This window comes from Cervus elaphus, chromosome 24 (assembly GCF_910594005.1).
Source record: "Cervus elaphus chromosome 24, mCerEla1.1, whole genome shotgun sequence".
NCBI classification, from domain to species: Eukaryota; Metazoa; Chordata; class Mammalia; order Artiodactyla; family Cervidae; genus Cervus; species Cervus elaphus.
The window spans coordinates 71,143,966-71,164,710 of NC_057838.1; the positions used below are offsets into that span (position 1 = coordinate 71,143,966).

Here is a 20,745-nt window from a genome sequence, read left to right on the forward strand (position 1 = left end):
AAGACAATGGAGTATCAGCCACAGAAAGGGATGAAGAATTCACAGAGGCCACAGCATGATGACCTGAGAGCATCACACTTAGTGAAGGAGTCCACACACTGCACACCCTACTTGTGTGAAGTATGCAGAACTGGCAACTCTCCAGAGATGAAAGGAGGCTAGCTGCCTTGGGGTTGGGTGAAGGCGGAAACAGGGACTGACAGACAGAAAAGGGTAAGAGGTGGGTTTTTCCACATAGTATTTGATATCTCTAATCCAAGAAGCATGATAGTGGTGAGTGCTGAGAAAGAATAAAATACAGTCCTGCAGGGCCGGGCACACATGGGGATGGTGGGAAGACCCCTCAGAGGAGATAGCACTAATGGGGACCCCTGCCCTGACATGAGGAGGCCTGCCAGGCTCACATCTTAAGAATCAGGGAAAAAAGATCTAATTCCGAGCAGAGGGAACGGTGAGTGCAGGCCTCTGAGAGGAGCCAAGTCCGGCCTGTCTGAGAGCCTGATGGAAGCCATGTGTTAGGCTGGAGAGGAGGACCGAGTCAAAAGCCCACTGAGCAAGGAGCAAGGGAGCAAGGGAGAGTGGTGGGCGGGGGAGAGTGGTGGGCGGGGCAGAGTGGTGGGCGGGGGAGAGTGGTGGGCGGGGCAGAGTGGTGGGCGGGGCAGAGTGGTGGGCGGGGGAGAGTGGTGGGCGGGACAGAGTGGTGGGCGGGGGAGCTCTGCACAGTGTGGGGGGGGGCTCTGGTTTCCTCGTCCCAGGCCCCCAGGGGGACCCACCAAACTTCACCACCTGGTGAGCGAGGGGTTAAGGAAAACACTGGCAAGCTTCTCAGGGGCAGGAGGAGATTCGTAATATTTTTTAATGTTGCTGCAAAATAAAGCAAGGAATATTTTTAATCAACAAATACACACAGACACACACACAGTAGTCATGCGAGAATAAACACCATCTGGGCAGCGCTCCCTGCACCAACACAACCAGAACGGAGGCCCCAGAGCAGACAGGTCTGGGGACTCGGGGCCTGAGGCCCACCGGTCACTGTGCTATCAGAGCTGGGCACAGGGAGCTGGGCACGGTCAGGGGGCGGAGGGCCCAACCCCGAGCAGCGCTGGGAAGGAGGAGTCCACCCACACCCAGCTGCGGGGCCCTGACCCACTCCTCCCTTCTGGAAGCTTCCTGTTCCACACCCGGAAACGGGGCCCGGCACGCTGAAGCGGCTGGTGCAGAGCAAGGACAGGGGCTGTGGGGCCAGATGGGCCTGGGTCAGAAGCCAACCAAGCGACCACTGGCTGCCTGACCCCGGGCAGGTATCCCTGTCTGCTCCATGTGCCCCTCTGTGGCATGGCAGTAGCTCACGGTGCGGGCGGTCACACGGCTCAGCTGCACAGGGCCGCTCCGAGGCCCACGGTGAAGAGACCGCACAGCCGGCTGGACACAGGCGCGGAGCGGGGTGACCCACAGCACGGCGCACACAGCGGGGCCTTGTTCCTACAGAAACAGGGAGGCGGCACACCATGGAGGCTTGGGAGCGCCTGGAAGGGTTTAGGAAGGCGGCAACTGCTGGCCTGTGAACACAGACGCATCCCACAGCCTTCGAGGAATGGGTGAGGGGCAGGTGACTCCCCCTCGCTGGAGAGGGCGTGTCCTCACTGAGCCCAAAACACACCGTGTGTGCCCGTCCTGAGTCCAACCCAGCAGCTTCAGTCCACGGGAAAACGACAGGCTGCACAGCGGGTGGCCACCTGGGACCGGAAATCAGGGTCGTCGCAGCCTCGGAGCACCGGGCAGACTAGAGACAGGGTGAGAGGGCCCCACCATCTGGAAGGGGCGGCAGCTCCCAGCTGCGGGAGGAACTCGACCCGGCAGATGCCAGGGGCTCCCCTGAAAGACAAGGATGTGATCAGCCCGGCCCAGGCATGTGGGCACCTCCACCTGCCAGGTTGCTGGCCGGGCCCACCCCACTAAAGACGAAGGCGTGCGCGCCTGGCAGCGACAAACCTGCCCCAGGGCAGCACAGACGGGCCTCAGCACAGAGGCCACGGGCAGATCTAGATCCCTGAGGGACACTCGGTGAGGGCAGCCACAGGGAGCCGGGCTGCGGCGAGGGGACAAGTCGGTTCTCACAGCAGGGGGGAGAAGGCGGGTCCCAGGAGGAGAAGGTCTGTAAGCCGCCTCTCCTGCCGTGGACGGTGCTTTACTGAGCCCAGGGTAGGCAGTGGAAGGCGGAGCACGCCTGTGCTCACCAATGGCCTACTTAATTAGGAAAACATCAACATGAAAATTAACAGCTTTTAGTCTGAGAAAGCGACCCCTCTAGACACGTGTGAGAGGCGGCTGCAAGGAGGCTGCTTTCCAAGCACCGTTCTTCACATCAAGCAAGGCTCTGGGTGCTCCAGGTGACGTCCTCACGGCCTCACACAGGATGCGGGGTGGGGGCCTTCAGGCCACGGCCATTCGCGCTCCGTCTTCTGAGGACCCTCTGGGTGCCTGCTGCACCCTCCTTCCCTGGCCCACGGCTCCTGCGAGCAGGCCGAGCACCGCACAGGCTCCAGACGAGACCCGGACATCCAGGCCCAGGTGGCTCTGCCCTCCTGCGACTCTAAGAAGATGCCTCTGCTTTGCTGCAGCGGTTGCCGTGGAAATTCTGTTGGCTAGTCCTTCAGTTGTCTGTGAGCTGAAATTAGATCCACAGATCAAATCCAAGTATCTGGACAAGAAGAGTCCTAGAGGGCAGTGACTGCCAGCGCCCCAGGGGCCCGGCAGGCGACACAAATGGATGAGGCAGCCTGGCAGTACAGCGGGGCAGGGGCGCGGTGAGAGAAGGCCCCAGGCAGGGCGGCGACCTCACAGCTCTAGCCAAGGGCTGCCACACAGAAATGCAGACCAGTCTTTTTGATGTTTACCCCAAAGAACTAAAAAGTGAGTTGATGCAAAGCCTCCAAGTTTCAAAATGTTGTGAATACTCTGAAGTTCCCGGGCTGATGGTTTCATTCAAGAAGTAAGGAGCCAGGGGCTTAAACCTCTGTCCTAGGGTCCTGCTTGTAAGCCTGGCTGTGGGTCCCATGCTGGAGCCAGAGACCAAGAGCAGAACTCCATCCCCCCAGAGCAGAGGCTGCAGGACCCGGGATGGTGACCTCTGACAGTGCAGAGGGAACCTGTGAACAGGTCCTGAGCCCGAGGAAGAAGTTCCCCAAGGATGGGGGCAAATCCCCCAAGGATGTCTTTCAGGGGAGCCCGTGGCATCTGCCGGGTCGAGTTGCTCCCACAGCTGGGAGCTGCTGCCCCTTCCAGACTGTGGGGACCTCTCACCCTGTCTCTAGTCTGCCCAGTGCTCTGAGGCTGCGACGACCCTAATTTCTGGCCCCAGGCTCGCCACTCACTGTGCAGCGTGTCATTTTCCCGTGGACCGTCCTGCAGACAGAGGGGCACAGAAGCGTGAACGGCAGGACGGGAGCACACATCCTCCCCGAGGGATGGGCAATGACAGGAGAAGGTGACGCCAGCACGCACAGGGCCCCGTGAGTCAGGCCCGGAAACCGCTGGGGGCAGTGGGAAGCACCTAAGAAGGAGACGGAAGCAGGCTGCATCCCGAGCATCAACCCTGAGGTGATCACTGACCTGGCCACTGGCGGGGCCGCCTCTGGGAGCAAGGCCACTGGACCCGCAAGGGAGGAACCTCCATTGCAACTGTAAGGGTTCTATCACCACTGTCTGACACCTGCTCAAAAGTAAAGTCTACCTTTTCAAAACACATGACCCTGCTAGCACCAGCAAGGGCAGATTTGTGGGAGGCAAGCCTGTTGGGAGAAAGAACAATTTATCAGAGACGCAGGGGAAGGAGGGGTGGGCCTGACTGAGATCAAGCGTTCCTGAGGGGAAAGAGGAAAGGGTAAAATAGAAGCAGGGGAAGGGAAGACACAAGAGTTGTCACTGGACGAAGAGCAAAAGCACACCCAGCCTCCTGGGTGAGGACCAGCTGGATGGACCTTCACACGTGAGGAACATGACGCGTTCCAGAGAGGCAGCAGGGGACACGTGAGCCCGGGGGACACGGTGAATGAGAGATGCCGGGGGAACCGCAGGAAGACCCGGACAGCAGCGCTGGACAGCTCTGGGCTGGGTTTAGAATCCAGTCACCAACAGCTCACAAGTACAGACGAAGGAGGTGGCCAGGGCGGGGTGCAGGAGGGAAGGAGGGCTGAAAAGGAAGCGCTCTGCAGGGACGGCAGTGGGGTCCTGGGAACCAGGGACCGCAGGAGACACACAGTGACCTCCCTCCAGGGTGGGACCCGCAGGGTCAAGAGAGCAAGTGGACTCAAGATGAGCCGATAGGAGCCAAAGTGGACAACCCCTTTATGTTTACATGAATTGACCCTTGACCCAAGAAGACATTCAGCGCTGCTCTGCACAGTCACAGGTGGCAGCATGGAATTTCACCTTCCATGAGGCACACCCCCCAAAGTCACCTGGGCACTCCCCCCATGTAAATTCATTACTGGTTATACCACGGTACTACCCAGAGGACATGACAGGACGCCCAGAGGTGCCCTGATCGCCAGCTCCGCTGTCCCCACACACGGCAAGTCTGGGAGCCCAAGCCGAGGAACAAGGGCACCATCCCACCTTTAGGACAACCCTCGCCCTCAGCAGCTTGGGCCCAGGGGGAGGGACCAAAAGTGCTCTGCTCCCCTGCAGAATCAGCTCCTTTGTGTCCAGAGACCTTGGCTCCGGGAGATGTGGTGTTCTGGGAGCATCAAGGAGTACCGATCTGGAAAGTGTCCGGCCTGGGACCAGCACCCAAGCCACACTGCCAGACTCCACACCCAGACACACACATGTGCTCGCAGCAAAGCTGGGGAGAACTGGGTTATCCGACTCCCGGCTGTCTTAGTCGGTGTTTCCTGTTGTGAGCCATCCACAGCACTCACCAATGGTCAGCACTGAGCAGGGCGAGAGTGGGGAGGACTCATGACCAAGCCAGTGAGGCACCTGTGTTGAGCACAGCCCTGCCCCACACGTAAAGAGGAAGATGTGGCCCCCTGGGAGTCAGGGCTCCAGGCCAGGTGCCCTGGCCTCTCCTGTTCTCCACACTAATCCTAACAGGTGCTAAACCAAAGGATGTGATGTAACGTGACACAATCAGGAGTGTTGACGGTCACATTGAGACATTCGAGATGCATGTCACTGGGTAACGGCAAGGTGGAAAAGGAAGTCCGCTGCACACATGCGGAAAGAGTGAAGCCTTGAAAGAGTGAAATGCAGAAGAATAAGGCTCTCAGGTCACAGGTCACCAGCTTGGGTGAAAATGATCCTCAAGTTGCCAATCCAACCACACAATTCAACACACACATACTAATGATCCAGAAGCTAGTGAGTAAGGCAGTCTGCACTCCCCAAGCTTACAGAAGAAAAACAGGCTATAAGAATGCAGAGGAAGGGGTGATGAGAATATTAAAAGATAAAATCGCCAATCTGATAAAGAGTAACTATGAAAAACGTACAGCTAACATACTCAGTGGTGTAAGACAATGTTTTCTCCCTGAATTCAGCACCAAGACATGCGTTCTCACCAATTCTACTCAATACTGCAGTGGACATTCTAGCCAACACAACAAGGCATGAAAAAGAAAGCAAGGGCATCCAGACAGGAAAGGAAGAAGTAAAACTCTCTTCATTTTGCAGGCACCATGATCATACCTACGTAAACCTTAAGGAATACACACACACCAGAAAACCCTACTAGAGCTAATGAATGAGTTCAGCAAAGGTGCTGGACACAAGATCAATATACAAAAATGAACTGCATTTCCATATGCTAGCAGTGAAGAATTCACAAACGAAATTAAGGAAACAATTCCATTCACAGTAGCCTCATAAAGAATAAAATGCTTGGGAATAATTTTTAAAGAAATGCAAACCTTATACATTGAAAGTATAAAATACCACTGAGAAAAACTTTAAAAGATCTAAATAAAGAAAAAGAGATTTCATATTCACAGCCTAGAAGACTCCATATTGTTAAAGTGACAATTCTCCCAACATAATCTTATAGATTCAACACAAACCCCATCAAAATCCCAGTAGGCTTTTTACAGAAGCTGATAAATTGATCTTAAAATATGTGTGGACATGCTAAGGACTTAAAACAGCCAAACAATCGTGGGAAAAAAAGGAACAAAATTGGAGTCTTATACTTCCCTATTTTGAAACTTCCCACAAAGCTTCAATAATCATGACAGTTTTGTACTGGCAAAAAGATAGACATATAGCATACAAGTCAGTGGAATTTAAACAGAATTAAGAGTCAAGATATAAATTCTGAACCCTAATGTTTATGGTCAACTGATGTTCACCAAGGTCCCAAGGTAATTCAGATGGGGAAAGGGTAGTCTTTTCAACAACGGAGCTAGAAAAATTAAGTATTTCATACAAAAAAAAAAGACTGACAGAGTTCAACATGCTCAGGTGCTTGAGCCAAATCCAACTCAAAACCTGATTTTATAAATTTTATAAATATTTTATAAATAAAGTTTTACTGGATCACAGCCACACCCACTCATTTTACATACTACCTATAGCTGCTTTCACCGTAAAATGGCAGAGTTGAGTAACAGTGATAAAGACTTTCTGCTCAGCAAAACAGAAAGTATTTACTTTCTGGTCATTTACAGAAAAACTGCCAACACCTGACTTACAGCCTTACTTCACAACATCCACAAAATTTAACTAAAAATGGATAAATGTAAAAGCCAAAACTATAAACCTCTTAGAAGAAAACACCAGCAAAAATTTCCACAACCTTGGGTTAGGCAAAGATTTCTGGGATATGACACCAAAGTCCAACCACTGAAAGAAAAACATTAATAAACTAAACTGCATCAAAACCACAAATATTTGCACTTCAAATATACCATTAAGAAAATCAAAAGACAAACCACAGATTGGGAGAAAATATCTGCAAATCAAAACATCATAAAGGGCTTGTAATCAAGAAATAAAGAAATCTTACAACTCAATAATAAAGATAAATAACCCCGTTAAAAGCTATTAAAAGTGGGTAAAAGATTTGAACACACATTTCACCCCAAAAATATGTGGGTGGAAAATAAGCACAAGAAAAAACATCCAACATGATTAGTTATTAGGAAAATGCAAATTCAAACAAGATACCATTTCACACTCAACTAGAACCGCTGTAAACAAAAAGAAAGTAACAAGTGAGGATATGGAGAAACTGGAATCCTCACACACTGCTGGGGGAAATGTAAAATAGTAGAGTCACTTTAGAAAATAGTTTGACAGTTTCTTAAAAAGTTAAACCTAATAATTCACCAAATTTAAAAAGAGTGACCTAGCAATTCTACTCTTAGGTTATTTATCCAAGAGAAATGAAAACATTATGTTCACAAAAAAACATATACACAAATGTTCACGGCAATATTATTCATAACAGTCAAGAACTAGAAACAACTCAAACGTCCACCATTGTTTAACTGAATAAATAAAACCCAAAAAGTCCATATGAGATGCCATTTGGCAATACAAAGGAATTACTAAGACACACCACAATGCCGAGGAACCAACACCAAGACCATTGTTCTCAGTGAAGGGAATGAGACATGAAATATTTATGATGAATACCCTGAAAAGGCAAAAAAAAAAAAAAACAAAAATAGAGGCAGAAGGCTTAGTGGTTACATGGTGCGGGTAGTAGGAATGGGGAGTGACTGCAAATAGGTACTAGGGACCTTTTTAGGTTTTGTAATGTTCTAAAATTCCATTGTGACAGTTGGTCAACTCTGTAAATTTGCTTTAAAAAAAAAAAACACTGAAATGGTGAATTTGATATGTAAAATAAATTGCAGCAAAGCCATTAAAAAAAATCATCAGATAAAATCTTTCCAAAGCTCCACCTGTTTAGAGAACCACCATACTGCATCCAGATAAAAGTGTAAACAGCCCTGCATCACCTGTCTAGCCTCATCACCTGGCCACCTCTCCACCATCCCAGCAGTGTGGCTGCCAGCACACAGGCTATGGAGCTGAAAAGTCTGAGCTTCCAGCTCTACCACAACTTTGCTGTAACCAGGGGTTCCTTCCCCTCCTTGAACCTGTTCCTACACCTCTGAAACAGGGATGAGATCTCACAAGGTCAGCCTGGGGACCAGATGACACAGCACCCTGAAACCACTCAACTCAGAGTTCGAGTTGACAGAGTTTGAGTCAACAGTCCGTCCTCTCCCCACTGGCCCAGGCCCATCATTACGGTCACCACCTCTGAGGAGCGCTGTCTGACCAGCCCACCAGGAAGCCCCATCGCTCTTATCCTTTCTGTTTCCTTCTTGGCCCTTGCAGGGCGTTTTTCTTCTTCTTTTTTCTTTCTCTTAGTCAGTTCCTCATCCTGGGCTGAGGTCTCCATGGGGACAGACCTTGTACTTTGTCCCCTGTTGTCTCTGCCAGGCCAGGCCCAGCTCACGGTGAGCACTTGCTGAGGTGGTGGGGTAAGTGTGGTACCCAAGCCTGCGTAGAGGGCACATGGCCTCCGATGTGAGCACGTGGCAGCTGGCCCTCATGTCCCACTACCTCCTGCAGTCTTCCCCTCAGCAGTGCTGCAGACCTGCTTCCTGGAGCAATGAATGATGGTGAAGATGGTGTAGCTCTGAGGGTGAAAGGAGCCTGCAGACACGGCTAGAGCAGCAGCCTTGGGGAGTGACTTGGGCAGGGGATCGGGGGTCAACTGGTTCAAAGACTCTACACGCTGACAAGAAAACACAGAAGAACGATACAAAAAAGATCTTAATGGCCCAGATAACCACAGTCGTGTAATCACTCAACTAGAGCCAGACCTCCTGGAGTGAAGTCCAGGTGAAGACATCGAGACATCCTGGGTGAAGTCAAGTGGGCCTTAGAAAGCATCACTACAAACGAAGCTAGTGGAGGTGACGGAATTCCAGCCTGAGCTATTTCAAATCCTAAAAGATGATGCTATGAAAATGCTGCACTCAATATGCCAGCAAATTTGGAAAACTCAGCAGTGGTCACAGGACTGGAAAAGGTCAGTTTTTATTCCAATCCCAAAGAAGGGCAATGCCAAAGAATGTTCAAACTACCGCGCAATTGTACTCATCTCATACACTACTAAAGTAATGCTCAAAATTCACCAAGCCAGGCTTCAAAAGTACATGAACCGAGAACTTCCAGATATTCAAGCTGGATTTAGAAAAGGCAGAGAAACCAGAGATCAAATTGCCAACATCTGCTGGATCATAGAAAAAGCAAGAGAGTTCCAGAAAAACATCTACTTTTGCTTTATTGACTACGCCAAAGCCTTTGATTGTGTGAACCACAACAAACTGTGAAACATTATTAAAGAGATGAGAATACCAGACCACCTTACCTGCCTCCTGAGAAATATGCAGGTCAAGAAGCAACAGTTAGAACCAGACATGTAACAGACTGGTTCCAAACTGGGAAATGTGTATGTCAAGGCTGTATATTGTCACCCTGCTTATTTAACTTCTATGCAGAGTACATCATGCAAAATCCCAGGCTGGAAGAAGCACAAGCTGGAATCAAGATTGAAATATCAATAATCTCAGATATGCAGATGAGACCACCCTTATGGCAGAAAGCAAAGAGGAACTAAAAAGCCTCTTGATGAAAGTGAAAGAAGAGAGTGAAAAACCTGGCTTAAAACTCAACATTCAAAAAACTAAGATCATGGTATCCGGCCCTATCACTTCATGGCAAATAGATGGGGCAACAACGGAAACAGTGACAGACTTTATTTTTTGGGCTCCAAAATCACTGCAGATGGTGACTGCAGACATGAAATTAAGCTGCTTGTTCCTTGAAGTAAAGCTATGACCAACCTAGACAGCATATGGCAAAGACATTACTTTGCTAACAAAGTTCTGTCTAGTCAAAGCTATGATTTTTCCAGGAGTTATATATGAATATGAGAGTTGGACCATAAAGAAAGTTGAGTGTGGAAGAGCTGATGCTTTTGAACTGTGGTATTGGAAAAAGATTCTTGAGAGCCCCTTGGACTGCAAGGAGATCCAACCAGTCCATCCTAAAGGAAATCAATTCTGAATATTCACTGGAAGGACTGATGCTGAAGCTGAAGCTCCAATACTTTGGCCACCTGATGTGAAGAACTGACTCATTTGAAAAGACCCTGTTACTGGAAAAGATTGAAGGCAGGAGAAGGGGATGACAGAGGATGACATGGGTGGTTGGCATCACCGACTCGACAGACATGAGTTTGAGCAAGCTCCGGGAGTTGGTGATGGACAGGGAAGCCTGGGGTGCTGCAGCCCATGCGGTTGCAAAGAGCCGGACATGACTGAGGGACTGAACCAAACTGAACTGAACATGCTGACAGGCAACCAACTTTAACTCAGTCACCTAAGATGGCTATGCGAGGGGCATTGGGAACAGTCACATACAGGACATTCTGGCCATGTGCATACCTCCTCTTACTGGAGGATGACATTAAACATACTAACTGAAATGACATCTTTATGTATTTCACACACGCTTGCTCAGAAAAAAATGGAGAATATAATTGCAGCATTTTGCATTAAATTTTTTTTACCCTCCTTGGAATTAGGGCTTGAACTCAATATGTAAATATATGCCAGTAAGTGTGCAGTCCATGGGGTCGCGAAGAATTGGACATGACTGAGCAACTAAAGTGTGCAAACTAGCAAGACCTTGGCACATAATTTTAAGGGAACTAGAGGGCTTTCCAGGACCAGCCTGGGGGATTAAATACAAGAGGTCTTTAGGGATGTTTAACTTTCTCTGAAGAAACAGGCAGGTGTTCTTTCGCATTCACTTTCTAGTACATTAATTTCTCATTTGATTTATCCAATAACCTATTCCAGTGATTTTTACTCACCTGCTTAAAGACAAGGTGGACTCCTCAATCTCAAGTCACTTTGCTGGCATGAGAACCTTACGCCAACCACGGCACTGCCATCACCTCCTTTCTCTGGTCTCCCTCTCTCAAACTAGGCACGCGAGTGTATAGAAGGATGGATGGATGGACATATGGAAGGAACAGAGGAAAGAACGGAGAGAGGAAGAGAAGAAAGAAGAAAGGGCTCTCACAGCTTGGGGCTATCACCCACCTGTACGCCTTTGCACAAGTCATTCTCTGATGAGTGTGCCCAAAGCTCCCTCTAGTTTTAACAGTTTCTGGTAGAAATAAGCAGGTACCATGCCTAGACAGTGAGAGACTGTCACAATTTTCACAGTGCCTTACATATCACTGGGGATGTACGTGCGTTGGAGCTTGGAGTTGTGAGAAAAGGCTATTGCTTGTCCTGGAAAGATCTGGGTTAAAGTCCCAGAAGTAACACCTTGAACAAGTTCCCTAACCTCTCGAAGCCTGATTCTCCAGTTTTAAGGAGAATTTATACTTTGCAGAACTGCTAAAAGAACTAGAATTAAAATGTACCCGTCTGTCATAAAACCCAAAAGAGATGATGCTCCTATCAACTTAAAGGAGTTCCCTCAGAAGCCTCTGACTAACCAAACTTTCCAACACTCCCCAAACCAGGTAACAACAGTGGGCAAGTGCCCAGACAGAGCCTGGAGCATCTTTCTAAATTCTGACTCAGGTACTGCCTCTAACCTTCAAACAGGAGCTGAGCCATCTTCTACCCATTCTGTCTTTGCCTCAAGTCAGGTCAAGACTGGATAACACCTAGTAAGCACCAAATATACTAAGTAGGCTAGGCGGAGAATAGAGGATCCCACAAAACACTGTACTTTTTCTAAACACATGCACACATATCATCTTATCCTAGGCAGCATCTAGGATTATCACAGCGCCTCCATTTTTTATTTTTAAGATGTAGTGACTGAGACTCAAAAGATAAAGCTGTTCACTCCAGGTCACACAGGTAATGAGCATCGCTGGAGAATTCAGAGCCCCTGACTTCCTTTTCTGAGACACCTCCCTAATTAGTGAATTCACCAAGGCCCGGCTGGGTGCCTTCCACGGACACTTGGTGCCTGCTTCACTGGGTTCTCCATTTAATCACTCAGCACCGGTTTAAAAAGCACCCACGACATGCGAGGCACAGGTGCGGGAGGAAGGGGGCTCCTGGAGTCAGCCTCGCTCAGTGCCAACTTGCTAGCTTGACGTGAGAGGTACTTCAAGCCTCAGTGCCTCAGCTGTCCTCCATCCACAAAATGAGCCAACAGAAGCCGACTTCTCAGAGGGCTGTGGAGAATTAATTGACAGGATACCTGCAAAGGGTGTACCACAGCCCACGCCCGGGCTGAGGACTCAAACGTGAGCCTGGGGAGGCTGTAGTCAGGCAAGAGCTTTGGCCTCAAGGCGGAGACACTGCGGCAGGAAGCACAATTAAGAACTAAAGCCTGCGCAGAAGTTCTAAATAGTGGTGAGCGACAGCCACGACAAAAACCCGTGTGTGGCCGCGGGGGTGGGCAGACGCTTCAGACCTTGTCACAGAAGGATGCTGAGGTGAGACCTCAACCACAAGAACAAAGGAGCAGATTTGAGGGAAACTGGAGGCGCGAACACAGCCCCTTGCGGGGGTCGCGAGCGGAGCAGGTCGCACCTCCACGGACGAGGAGGCCTTGAGGCCAGCGAACGGGGGGCAGGGGTTGAGAGGGACTGGCACGGGGGAGGGGGTGGGGGCGTTGGGAGGGGCTGGCACGTGAGGTGGTCGGTCAGGTCAGCAGTGCAGCTCCGGAACTCAAGGGGTGCAGCTCGTCGTCCTCTTACAGGCATCGTCGTCCGAAGGCGGCGAGGACGCGGATCCGGGGCTACGGTACAGACAACGAAGCCCCGCCCCCCATCTCCGCCCATCCTGTCACCCGGAGGAGACTAGGCCTGAAGCGCCCTCCCCCTCGCGGTCCTCTCGCGGCCGAGCGACGGCACGCCTCCAAACGCCCTCCCGCCGGCCGGCCGCTCACCCGGATGCCCTGCAGCACCCGGACCCGCTCCTCCTCGTCCATCCCGAAAGACGCCCTGCGGCCCTCGCGGCTCTCGGCGCTGCCCATGGCGGGAGGCGGCTCAGGAGCGCCGGCGCTTACGGGACCGGCACCACCTGCCAACAAAACCGCGCCCTATTGGCGGCCGCTCGGAGTCCAGCCAATCCCGGCGCGGGCCGCCGGGCATTGTGGGGGCTGTAGTCTCGCGGCGCCTCCCGCCGGACCCGGAGCACGAGGCGCGGCGTCCGAGTTCAGACAGCGCGCGGCGGGATGGGTGAACGAGGGGGCCGGGCCAAGGGGGCCAGAACACCGAGGAGGCCGCACCGGGCGGGCGGAGCCGCCGCAGGTTCGCGGTGAAAAGGCAGAGAACGGGCCTGTGACTGAGCGTCCTCGGCGCTGAGGAAGACGACGACGTCGCGATGCGGGAGAGAAGCTGGACCTGGCGGACGCTCTTCTCAGGGGAGGAAGCGGTGGAGGAGGAAATTTGTGCGAGGCCCCTGAAGCGAGAGAAGGAGGCCGAGGGCCCAACTCTGAGACCGTGAGGGAGCAGAGCAGACCTGAGGAGGGCGGCCAGAGCGGCCAGGGCCTTGCCAGCAGGAGGACGAGAAACTGTCCTCAGCATTCAGGCGACACGCGACGTGCCGGAGCGTCGTGTTCACGCCTGTCTAACTGGGTCATACGTGTAATGGACGCGGTGACCAGAGAAGTGCTGACATTGATCTGCCAAAGTGCGCCCCAAGCAGAGTTTGGGATCTGGAACTGGGGCACCCCCTGCGGTGTCCCAAGGAGGAAGAAACAGGGGGGGAAAAAAAAAGACCAGGAGGATCTTGGAATGCAGGAACGGAAAAAGAAATAGACCCTTTTTAGTTTTTCCTTCCCCCATGTTGTAGCCATTAAGGAATTTCAGGTCCTCCTGAGCAGTATAACCTGTGTCCCCTTCTACCCCGGTAAGGAGAAGGTATTTGCCTGACTCTTCCTTCACCCAGAAGACCTGCCTCATCCAATCAGCATATGACGGGCAAGACCCCTATCCCACTCCTTGCACCCTGGGAATAAAAAGGGACCAAGGACCCCCTGTTCAACTGTTGGCTCGCCCTTGAGCCAACCCACTGTTTTAACAGTGTCTCCCACTCTAATAAACTTTATTTCTCTGTCATTCTGTCTTGTGTCTGGAAATTCTTTTCCAGCCCGCAATCGGACCACGACACTTCCCATCCTGACTGCTCTATGAAATAGTAAGGGTCATTCGGAGCCTCTTGGAACCTGGAAGGGCAGGGGTGAGGAGGAGAGGGTGGAAGAGAGAGTGAGCCGCTGAGTTGAGAGCAGCCAGTGGCGGGCAGGGGGGAGCCTAAGAGGATTTTTATTCTCCACAATGACAGGGACATCCACCAGTTTCCTTCAGATTACTTTGATTAGCAAATCTCCCTGCATCCCTTCCATCCTCCGTGTCTCTCCTATAAACAGAGCCTGAGTAGGGGATTCTGGTGCAAGTTGTTTATTGGGGGAATACCTCTGGAGAAAGCCAAAATGCCATCAAATTTGTGAAGCTCTCTGCAACCCCACAATGGAGGACATCTTTGCAGTAGCCGTGGAGATGGTTGACAAGGCCCATCCCTGAAGCACAGCCTGGTCAACATGCAGAGCACCACCTGCCCTTCACCACCATCTGAATGTGAGGGAGACAGTAGCGGCCTCCCCACTGCCCTGCCCTGGCAGACACTGGTGGTTGGGGGAACCTCCTCTCTCCAGCCTCCTCTTTCCACAGGGAGAAACAGGCATTAGCATGACACTCGGTAGAAGTTCGGGTGGGGACTCTCTCCTCTCCTCTCTGAGGTCGGCCTGCCTGCTTAGAGCACGTGCTTCCCACAGGGAGGGCTCAGAGCTGAGAGTCTGGGTCCATGAAGGATGGAGGTGCTTCCCATCTGCCTGCCTGGGCAGGTTGGATGTCTCTCCTTGTGTGGGTGTGGAGGTGCCAGGCCTGGGCTAGTAGCATCACACCCGCCATGCCCACCTCCTTTGGCCCGGAGGGAGAGAGTGGCCATAGAAGGCCACTGTCCCTCTGAGTAACAGAAGAATCTCCCAGCAGCCAGTCTCTCCTGGAGTGGCACTGGTCACCCCAGCCAGAGCCAGGCCCCGACAGAGGGGCAGGGTGGCCTGGGTGGCTTTGACCAACCAATCACTCCCGGGGTCTGACAGAACCAGCCGCCAACATCAGGAGGCCTCTCCACCGCTGCAGGTCCCCTGCAGGCTCTCCCGACATCCAAGAAGTGTCACTGGGGAGCAAGCCTCCAGGCGGGACCTGCCTCCCCCAGGCCAGGTTCCTTTTTGCTGCAGCTTCGGTCTCAGGAAAGGATGCTTGGGGGAAGAACCGGCCAGAGAGGCACCCGGGAGCCGAGAGAGAGCCTGTGCCCCAGCGCGGCCCCAGGACGGGTAGCCCCTGTCACGGTTCTCCCGCGGGCAGCTTGCTGTATGTACGGGGCCGCGGGGACTAGGGGACCGCGAGCTCAGTGGGAAGAGAGGGGCTTGGTTCAGCGAAGGCGCGTGTGCCACGGGCTGCGGTGGGGTCGGCGGAGCGGAAGCGGTCTGCTGATGGCTGCCTCGTCGCGAAGCGGTCCCTCCTTAGATGCCCCCGCGCACACGGCGCGCGCGCGGGTACACGCTGCAGGTACCGACGTGCACGCACAGTTGCACATGTGCGCGTGCCCCAACCGCCCCAGCTGTAACCTGGGCTGGGCTTCCGGTCTCTCCAACATAGACTCCGGCCCGGCTCCGTGCAGAGGCTCCACCTCGGGGCGGGCACAGCCAGGCCCAAGCTCGTGGAGCAGCCCGGGCACCGCCACAGACTCGGGGACCCGCCCACCCGGACCTGCCTCGGCGGCTCCCCCGGAATGTCTCGCCCCCACCCCTCGCCTCTCACCTCACACTGCTGTTTTCTTCCCTCCTGATAAGATCACTCTCTGGATCGTTGTTGCCTGTTATTTGTTTATGGTTGATCTCCAGGCAATACCGCCCACACAGCTCCCAAGAAAGACTCTTCAAAGCCGAGGGACTGTGTCGGCTTCATTCATTCCGGAGTTCCTAGCACCTGGCACAGGCCCTGGGACGGACCGCGTGCTCAGGCTGTTCTAGTCACTGACCGACTGACTGACTAGGCTCCCCTGCTGGTGAGCCAGCCGCTCCAGGTTCAGAGAGGCAAGAATCTGAGTAACTGAGAGGAGGGACTTTCACTTCAGTGCCAGCTGTGCTGCCCAAGTGGTGGCTTCAGCAAGTTCCTTCGCAGTCCTCTGCCTCAGGGTCCCCATCTGTGAAACGGGCATAAGCACAGTACCTACCTGTAGCGGTGATGTGGGATTGGCTGAGTTGATACAGGACAGCACAGGGGCCCAGAACAACACTTGAGAAGAGGAAACATTCAATTATCACTAGTTATTGTTATACCATCCAGCATCCAAAGAAACCTCCCGAGGTGGGGCTTGGATAGGGGCTATGAGATTGCAGAGACGGGATTTGAACCCTGGTCCAGACATCTCAAAGGATGAAGCCCTTTCTAAGGCTCCACCGGCTGCAGTGCCTTCCTTGGTGTGTGGTCTGCCTGGCCCTTGGATGTGAGGCTTGGGAGCTGGGATGAAGGCCCAGCAAAGGGTGAGGGAGAGGGGAGGAGGGGCTGCGGCCCCAACTCCCAGACCTGATGGGCATCCCGGCACTGGCTCCCCCATTTCCACCGCCTTCAGCCGCACCCCCTCCCCATCACAGGACTCCTAACAGGGTTCTATGAATTCATTACAATGTATGCACAAACTAAGGAAATAACATTGCACCATAATAAGAGCTACAAGTTGACACGATTCCTCCTAGAGCTAGTGGTCGTTCTGGCTGCCTGCTTGGCACAATGGTTTTCCAGCCTTTTGCACCTATTAGGGGAAGTAGGGGCCCATTGGGAGTGCCGGCTGGGGTCTGAGTAGCCGAAGGGGCCTCCGTCAGAGCTGCCTGTGCCTTCTCTGAATTCAAGGTCCCACACACAGCTGGGGCCACGCCAGAAAGTGACTGGGGACCGTTCCCTTTCCTCCCATCATCTCTAGCACTCCTCTCAGCCAAGCTAAACAAAAATACCTTCCAAGTGGAAGCCTTGTGTTTGCTGCAAGATAGGCTTCCTAGGTTTTCACCAGTGTGAGAGAGAAGAAAATTTTCTATTAATTTTAGTTGCAATTCCCTGACTATTACTATATCTAAAGTTAAGCATCTTTTTATTTACATGCTGGTCATTGATGTTCTTTTGGGCTTCCCAGGTGGCGATAGTAAAGAACTTGCCTGCCAAGGCAAGAGACCTAAGAGACACAGGTTTGATCCCTGGGTTGGGAACATCCCCTGGAGGAGGGCACTGCAACCCACTCCAGTATTCTTGGCTGGAATCCCATGAACAGAGGAGCCTGGCGGGCTACAGTCCATGGGGTTGCAAAGGGTCAGACACGACTGAAGTGACGTAGCACACAGTATGCCGGATAGACTGTTTTCATATAGATCGCCACCAATTATATAGATTTTTATATAGTTCTTATCCTTTATTGATGATTTCATTGCTTTGCCACTGAATTTAAAAAGCCAGCTTCATGGTAAACTATTTTCCACATGTATAGAGTACATTCTAGATTTGTTTCTCTATTCTTTAGCTATTTTTAGAGCAACTCACCACTGATTTAACTGCTATAACTTCATCAAGTATTTTGAATGTCTCACAAGGAAACTCCCCTGGTTGTTTTGCCTTTTAAATTTTCTTGACCATCTCTGGAGATTTCCCTTCTGAGAGAAAGAAACCATTATGTTATATATCATTACCAGTCTTCCTGAGATTTCAGCTGGGGTTCTGTTGGATTTATAGATTAATTTATGGGAGACCTGATATAGCTAGCTCTTCTTGAAGGCCATTCAGTAAACTTTGGTAGCTTTCTTTATTTAGTATTTAGACATTTTTATGAGGTTTCTCTGTAGATATTTTATGGAATTTGTTTCTCTTAAGAATGAGTTCATTTTTCATTTCATTTTCTAATTAGTTTTTGCTAGTATGTAATTAAGCTATTGATTTTTCTATGCTGATCTTATATCTGGCTGCACTGCTAAACTCTTATTGGTTTGTCAATTGATTCTCTTGAGATTTTTCTAGGTAGATGATCATGTGGTCTGCAGATAATCTCAGTTTTGTTCTTTTTTTCCAGTATTAATGACATTTTTCCCTCGTACTGGCTAGAATCTCCAATAAAAAGGTTGAATAGTGCAATGATAGTAACAGTGACTCTATTTCATTACCAAGTGGTGACAATTACTCTAGAGTTTCAATGCCTCTTATCATAGTAAGAAAGTACCTAATTTGCTATAAATTTTGTTTTTTTATCATAAAAGTACATATGTTGAACATTTTCAAAAGTGTTTTTGTTCTCTATGAAAATAATTATGTGGTTTCTCTTGTACTCTAGAAAAGCAGTTATTTAAACTGGTAGATTTTTTTCTAAAGTTGACACCTATTTGCATTCCTGAGATGGCTCTTAATATACTGCTGAAGTGAATTTGCTAAACTGTTTTTTTTGGCCATGCCTCAAGGCATGTGGGATCTTAGTTCCCAGATCAGGGATCAAGCCCACACCCCCAGCATCAGAATCATAGAGTCTTAACCACTGGACCACCAGGGAAGTCCCGAATTTGCTAATTAAAGAAAAATAAAAACTCAATTGAATTTAAACTATGACACTATAAAAAATGTTCTGTTCTGTTCATCATAATTTAAATTAAGAACAGGTAACACATTCTGTTAGTAAAAAACATAATATTTACATATTTTGATTTTTTAATGAAGAGAGAGAAATAGAGGGGAAAAAAGTTAAAAACAAAAGTGGAAAAAGCATGCTTTCACAGAAACATCTAGACACAAAGAAAGAAACAAAAAATGTGAAACTAGAGAAAAGACAAATTAGAGAACAAGGGCAAGAGACTCACAAAACAAATACATTCAGAAGAGATACAGTCGGAAAAGGCAAAAAATAAACAGATGCATACACAACTATAGTGGAAAGGAATCCACCTGCCAGTGTAGGAGATGGAAGAGACTTGGGTTCAATCCCCGGATAGGGAAGGTCCCCTGGAGGAGGACAGGACAACCCACTCCAGTATTCTTGCCTGGAGAATCCCATGGACAGAGGAGCCTGGCGGACTACAGTCCATGGGGTTGCAAAGAGTCAGACACGACTGAGGTAACTTAGCAGCACACACACGCAATTACCAGGGAGAGGAGCGGGAGAAGCAGGCAGGGCCGGGAAATCACACCGAGACACGGGAGACAGAGTGACGGTTAGGCCGAGAGTGACTGTACGGACAGAACCCCGCCGTCTGTACAACCCTCGGCTCTCTGCTCCATGTGGCCCGTTATTTAGCTGTTCTGCGTTTGTGTTTATGATGGAGATTGACACACAGCTTTATTTTCCTGAGCTGTCCTCTTTTGTCTCTTCATCTATCGAAACAACTATTTCATGGATCAGATGCATTGCTCTTGTTTGTATCTCAGTCATTTCTACTTTAGTTTTAATTACATCATTCTACTTTTTTGGATTTTTTAATGGTTTTTAAGTAGTTTCTTGATTTGAAACTTCATTTCCTTTATTTTCAATCTTTTCTAATAAATGCATATAAGGCCCACCTATTCCTTTGAGTACTGCTGTTGCAGAAAAAGATTCTGTGATATGGTACATCTGTGATCATTTAGACATAAATGGTTCACACATTATATATTTTAATTTTTGCTTTAATCAAGAGCTATTAAGATGTTTTGTTAATTTCTAATTCTATTGCATTTCAATCAGCCTAAATAATAGCAGCTTTTTGCAGCTGAATAAGATTTCCCTAATGTCATTGCACAGGTCAGTTTTTCAGAATATTCCATTTGTGGTTAAAAGAATATTTAACCTCTGTCAGTTGAGTAGAAGAGTGGTTAGATTAAGCTCATTACTTATTTTATTCAAATCCTCTTCTTACTTACTTTTTTCTGTGAGAGTTTTGTCAAAATTGCACACTAAGACATTGAGAATCTGGTTTTTTTCTATTTGTAGTTCTGCCATGTTCTGGCTGGGTATATTTACAAGTGGTGCTTTAAATGCAGTAAAATGATCATTGGTTTACCCTGTCTTCAGCATGACATACCCCTTTCTTTATATATTAAACACTTTGACCTTGAATCATATTTCATCTGAATTTAAAACTACCTTCTTTTTTGTTTTATTAGCATTTCTTTCCTTCACGTTCATTTTTGCTGGATTATTTCTTTTAGATATTTATTTCACATAGTTTGTACTTTTATCCAACCAGAGTTTTTTCTTTTGATTAATTAAGGTAACCCATTCACACCTAATGTGATGACTGATATTATTAGAATTGTTTGTTCCTTTTTTTTGGTTTGGTTTTGTGTGTATTATACTTTTTGTTTTTTCTCCCCTTTCTTACATTTTGTTATACCAACTGAATTTTCTTAATCCTCTCACCCTTTAAAAGTGCTTACTTAAGGTTACATTTAGAAACCACTATCTGTAGTTAAATCACCCCCAACAAGTCAGACAACACAGCTGTCCGCTCCATTTACCAGTTCTCTGGAATTTGTGTTCCGCGATTATGCTATTTTTTCATTAAAGTGTAACACACATACTTTACATGCCCACATCCTAGGTGCACAAGTTGGTGGATTTCTCAAGGTGAACACATCCCTGCCAACAGGACGCAGAGCGACACAGAACACCA

The 20,745-nt window shown here is 49.7% G+C and overlaps 1 protein-coding gene and 1 long non-coding RNA gene across 8 annotated transcripts in view; both read right to left on the minus strand.

Annotated features, from left to right (window-relative positions):
* Nucleotides 1–13,107, minus strand: part of CHCHD6 (coiled-coil-helix-coiled-coil-helix domain containing 6) — a 100,663-nt gene extending 87,556 nt beyond the window's left edge. For 3 of the 5 annotated variants that reach the window (XM_043886558.1, XM_043886556.1, XM_043886555.1), the window contains exon 1: nucleotides 12,955–13,107. In XM_043886558.1, the coding sequence (XP_043742493.1) occupies nucleotides 12,955–13,041 (87 nt within the window). In that variant the 5' untranslated portion in view covers nucleotides 13,042–13,107. The remainder of the gene's footprint in view (nucleotides 1–12,954) is intronic. The other 2 variants (XM_043886562.1, XM_043886563.1) reach the window with 2 other exon arrangements.
* LOC122683050 lies at nucleotides 706–8,959 on the minus strand. 3 transcript variants are annotated; one of them, XR_006337599.1, is made up of 4 exons: nucleotides 3,378–8,959; nucleotides 1,996–2,671; nucleotides 1,664–1,878; nucleotides 706–1,485 (listed from the first exon to the last, which is right to left on the minus strand). It is a non-coding gene; the product is annotated as an uncharacterized LOC122683050 (long non-coding RNA). The 3 variants fall into 3 exon arrangements; XR_006337600.1 differs by having other exon boundaries at nucleotides 3,307–8,959; XR_006337598.1 differs by lacking the exon at nucleotides 3,378–8,959 and having other exon boundaries at nucleotides 1,996–3,263.
* Nucleotides 13,108–20,745: the final 7,638 nt, after the last annotated feature.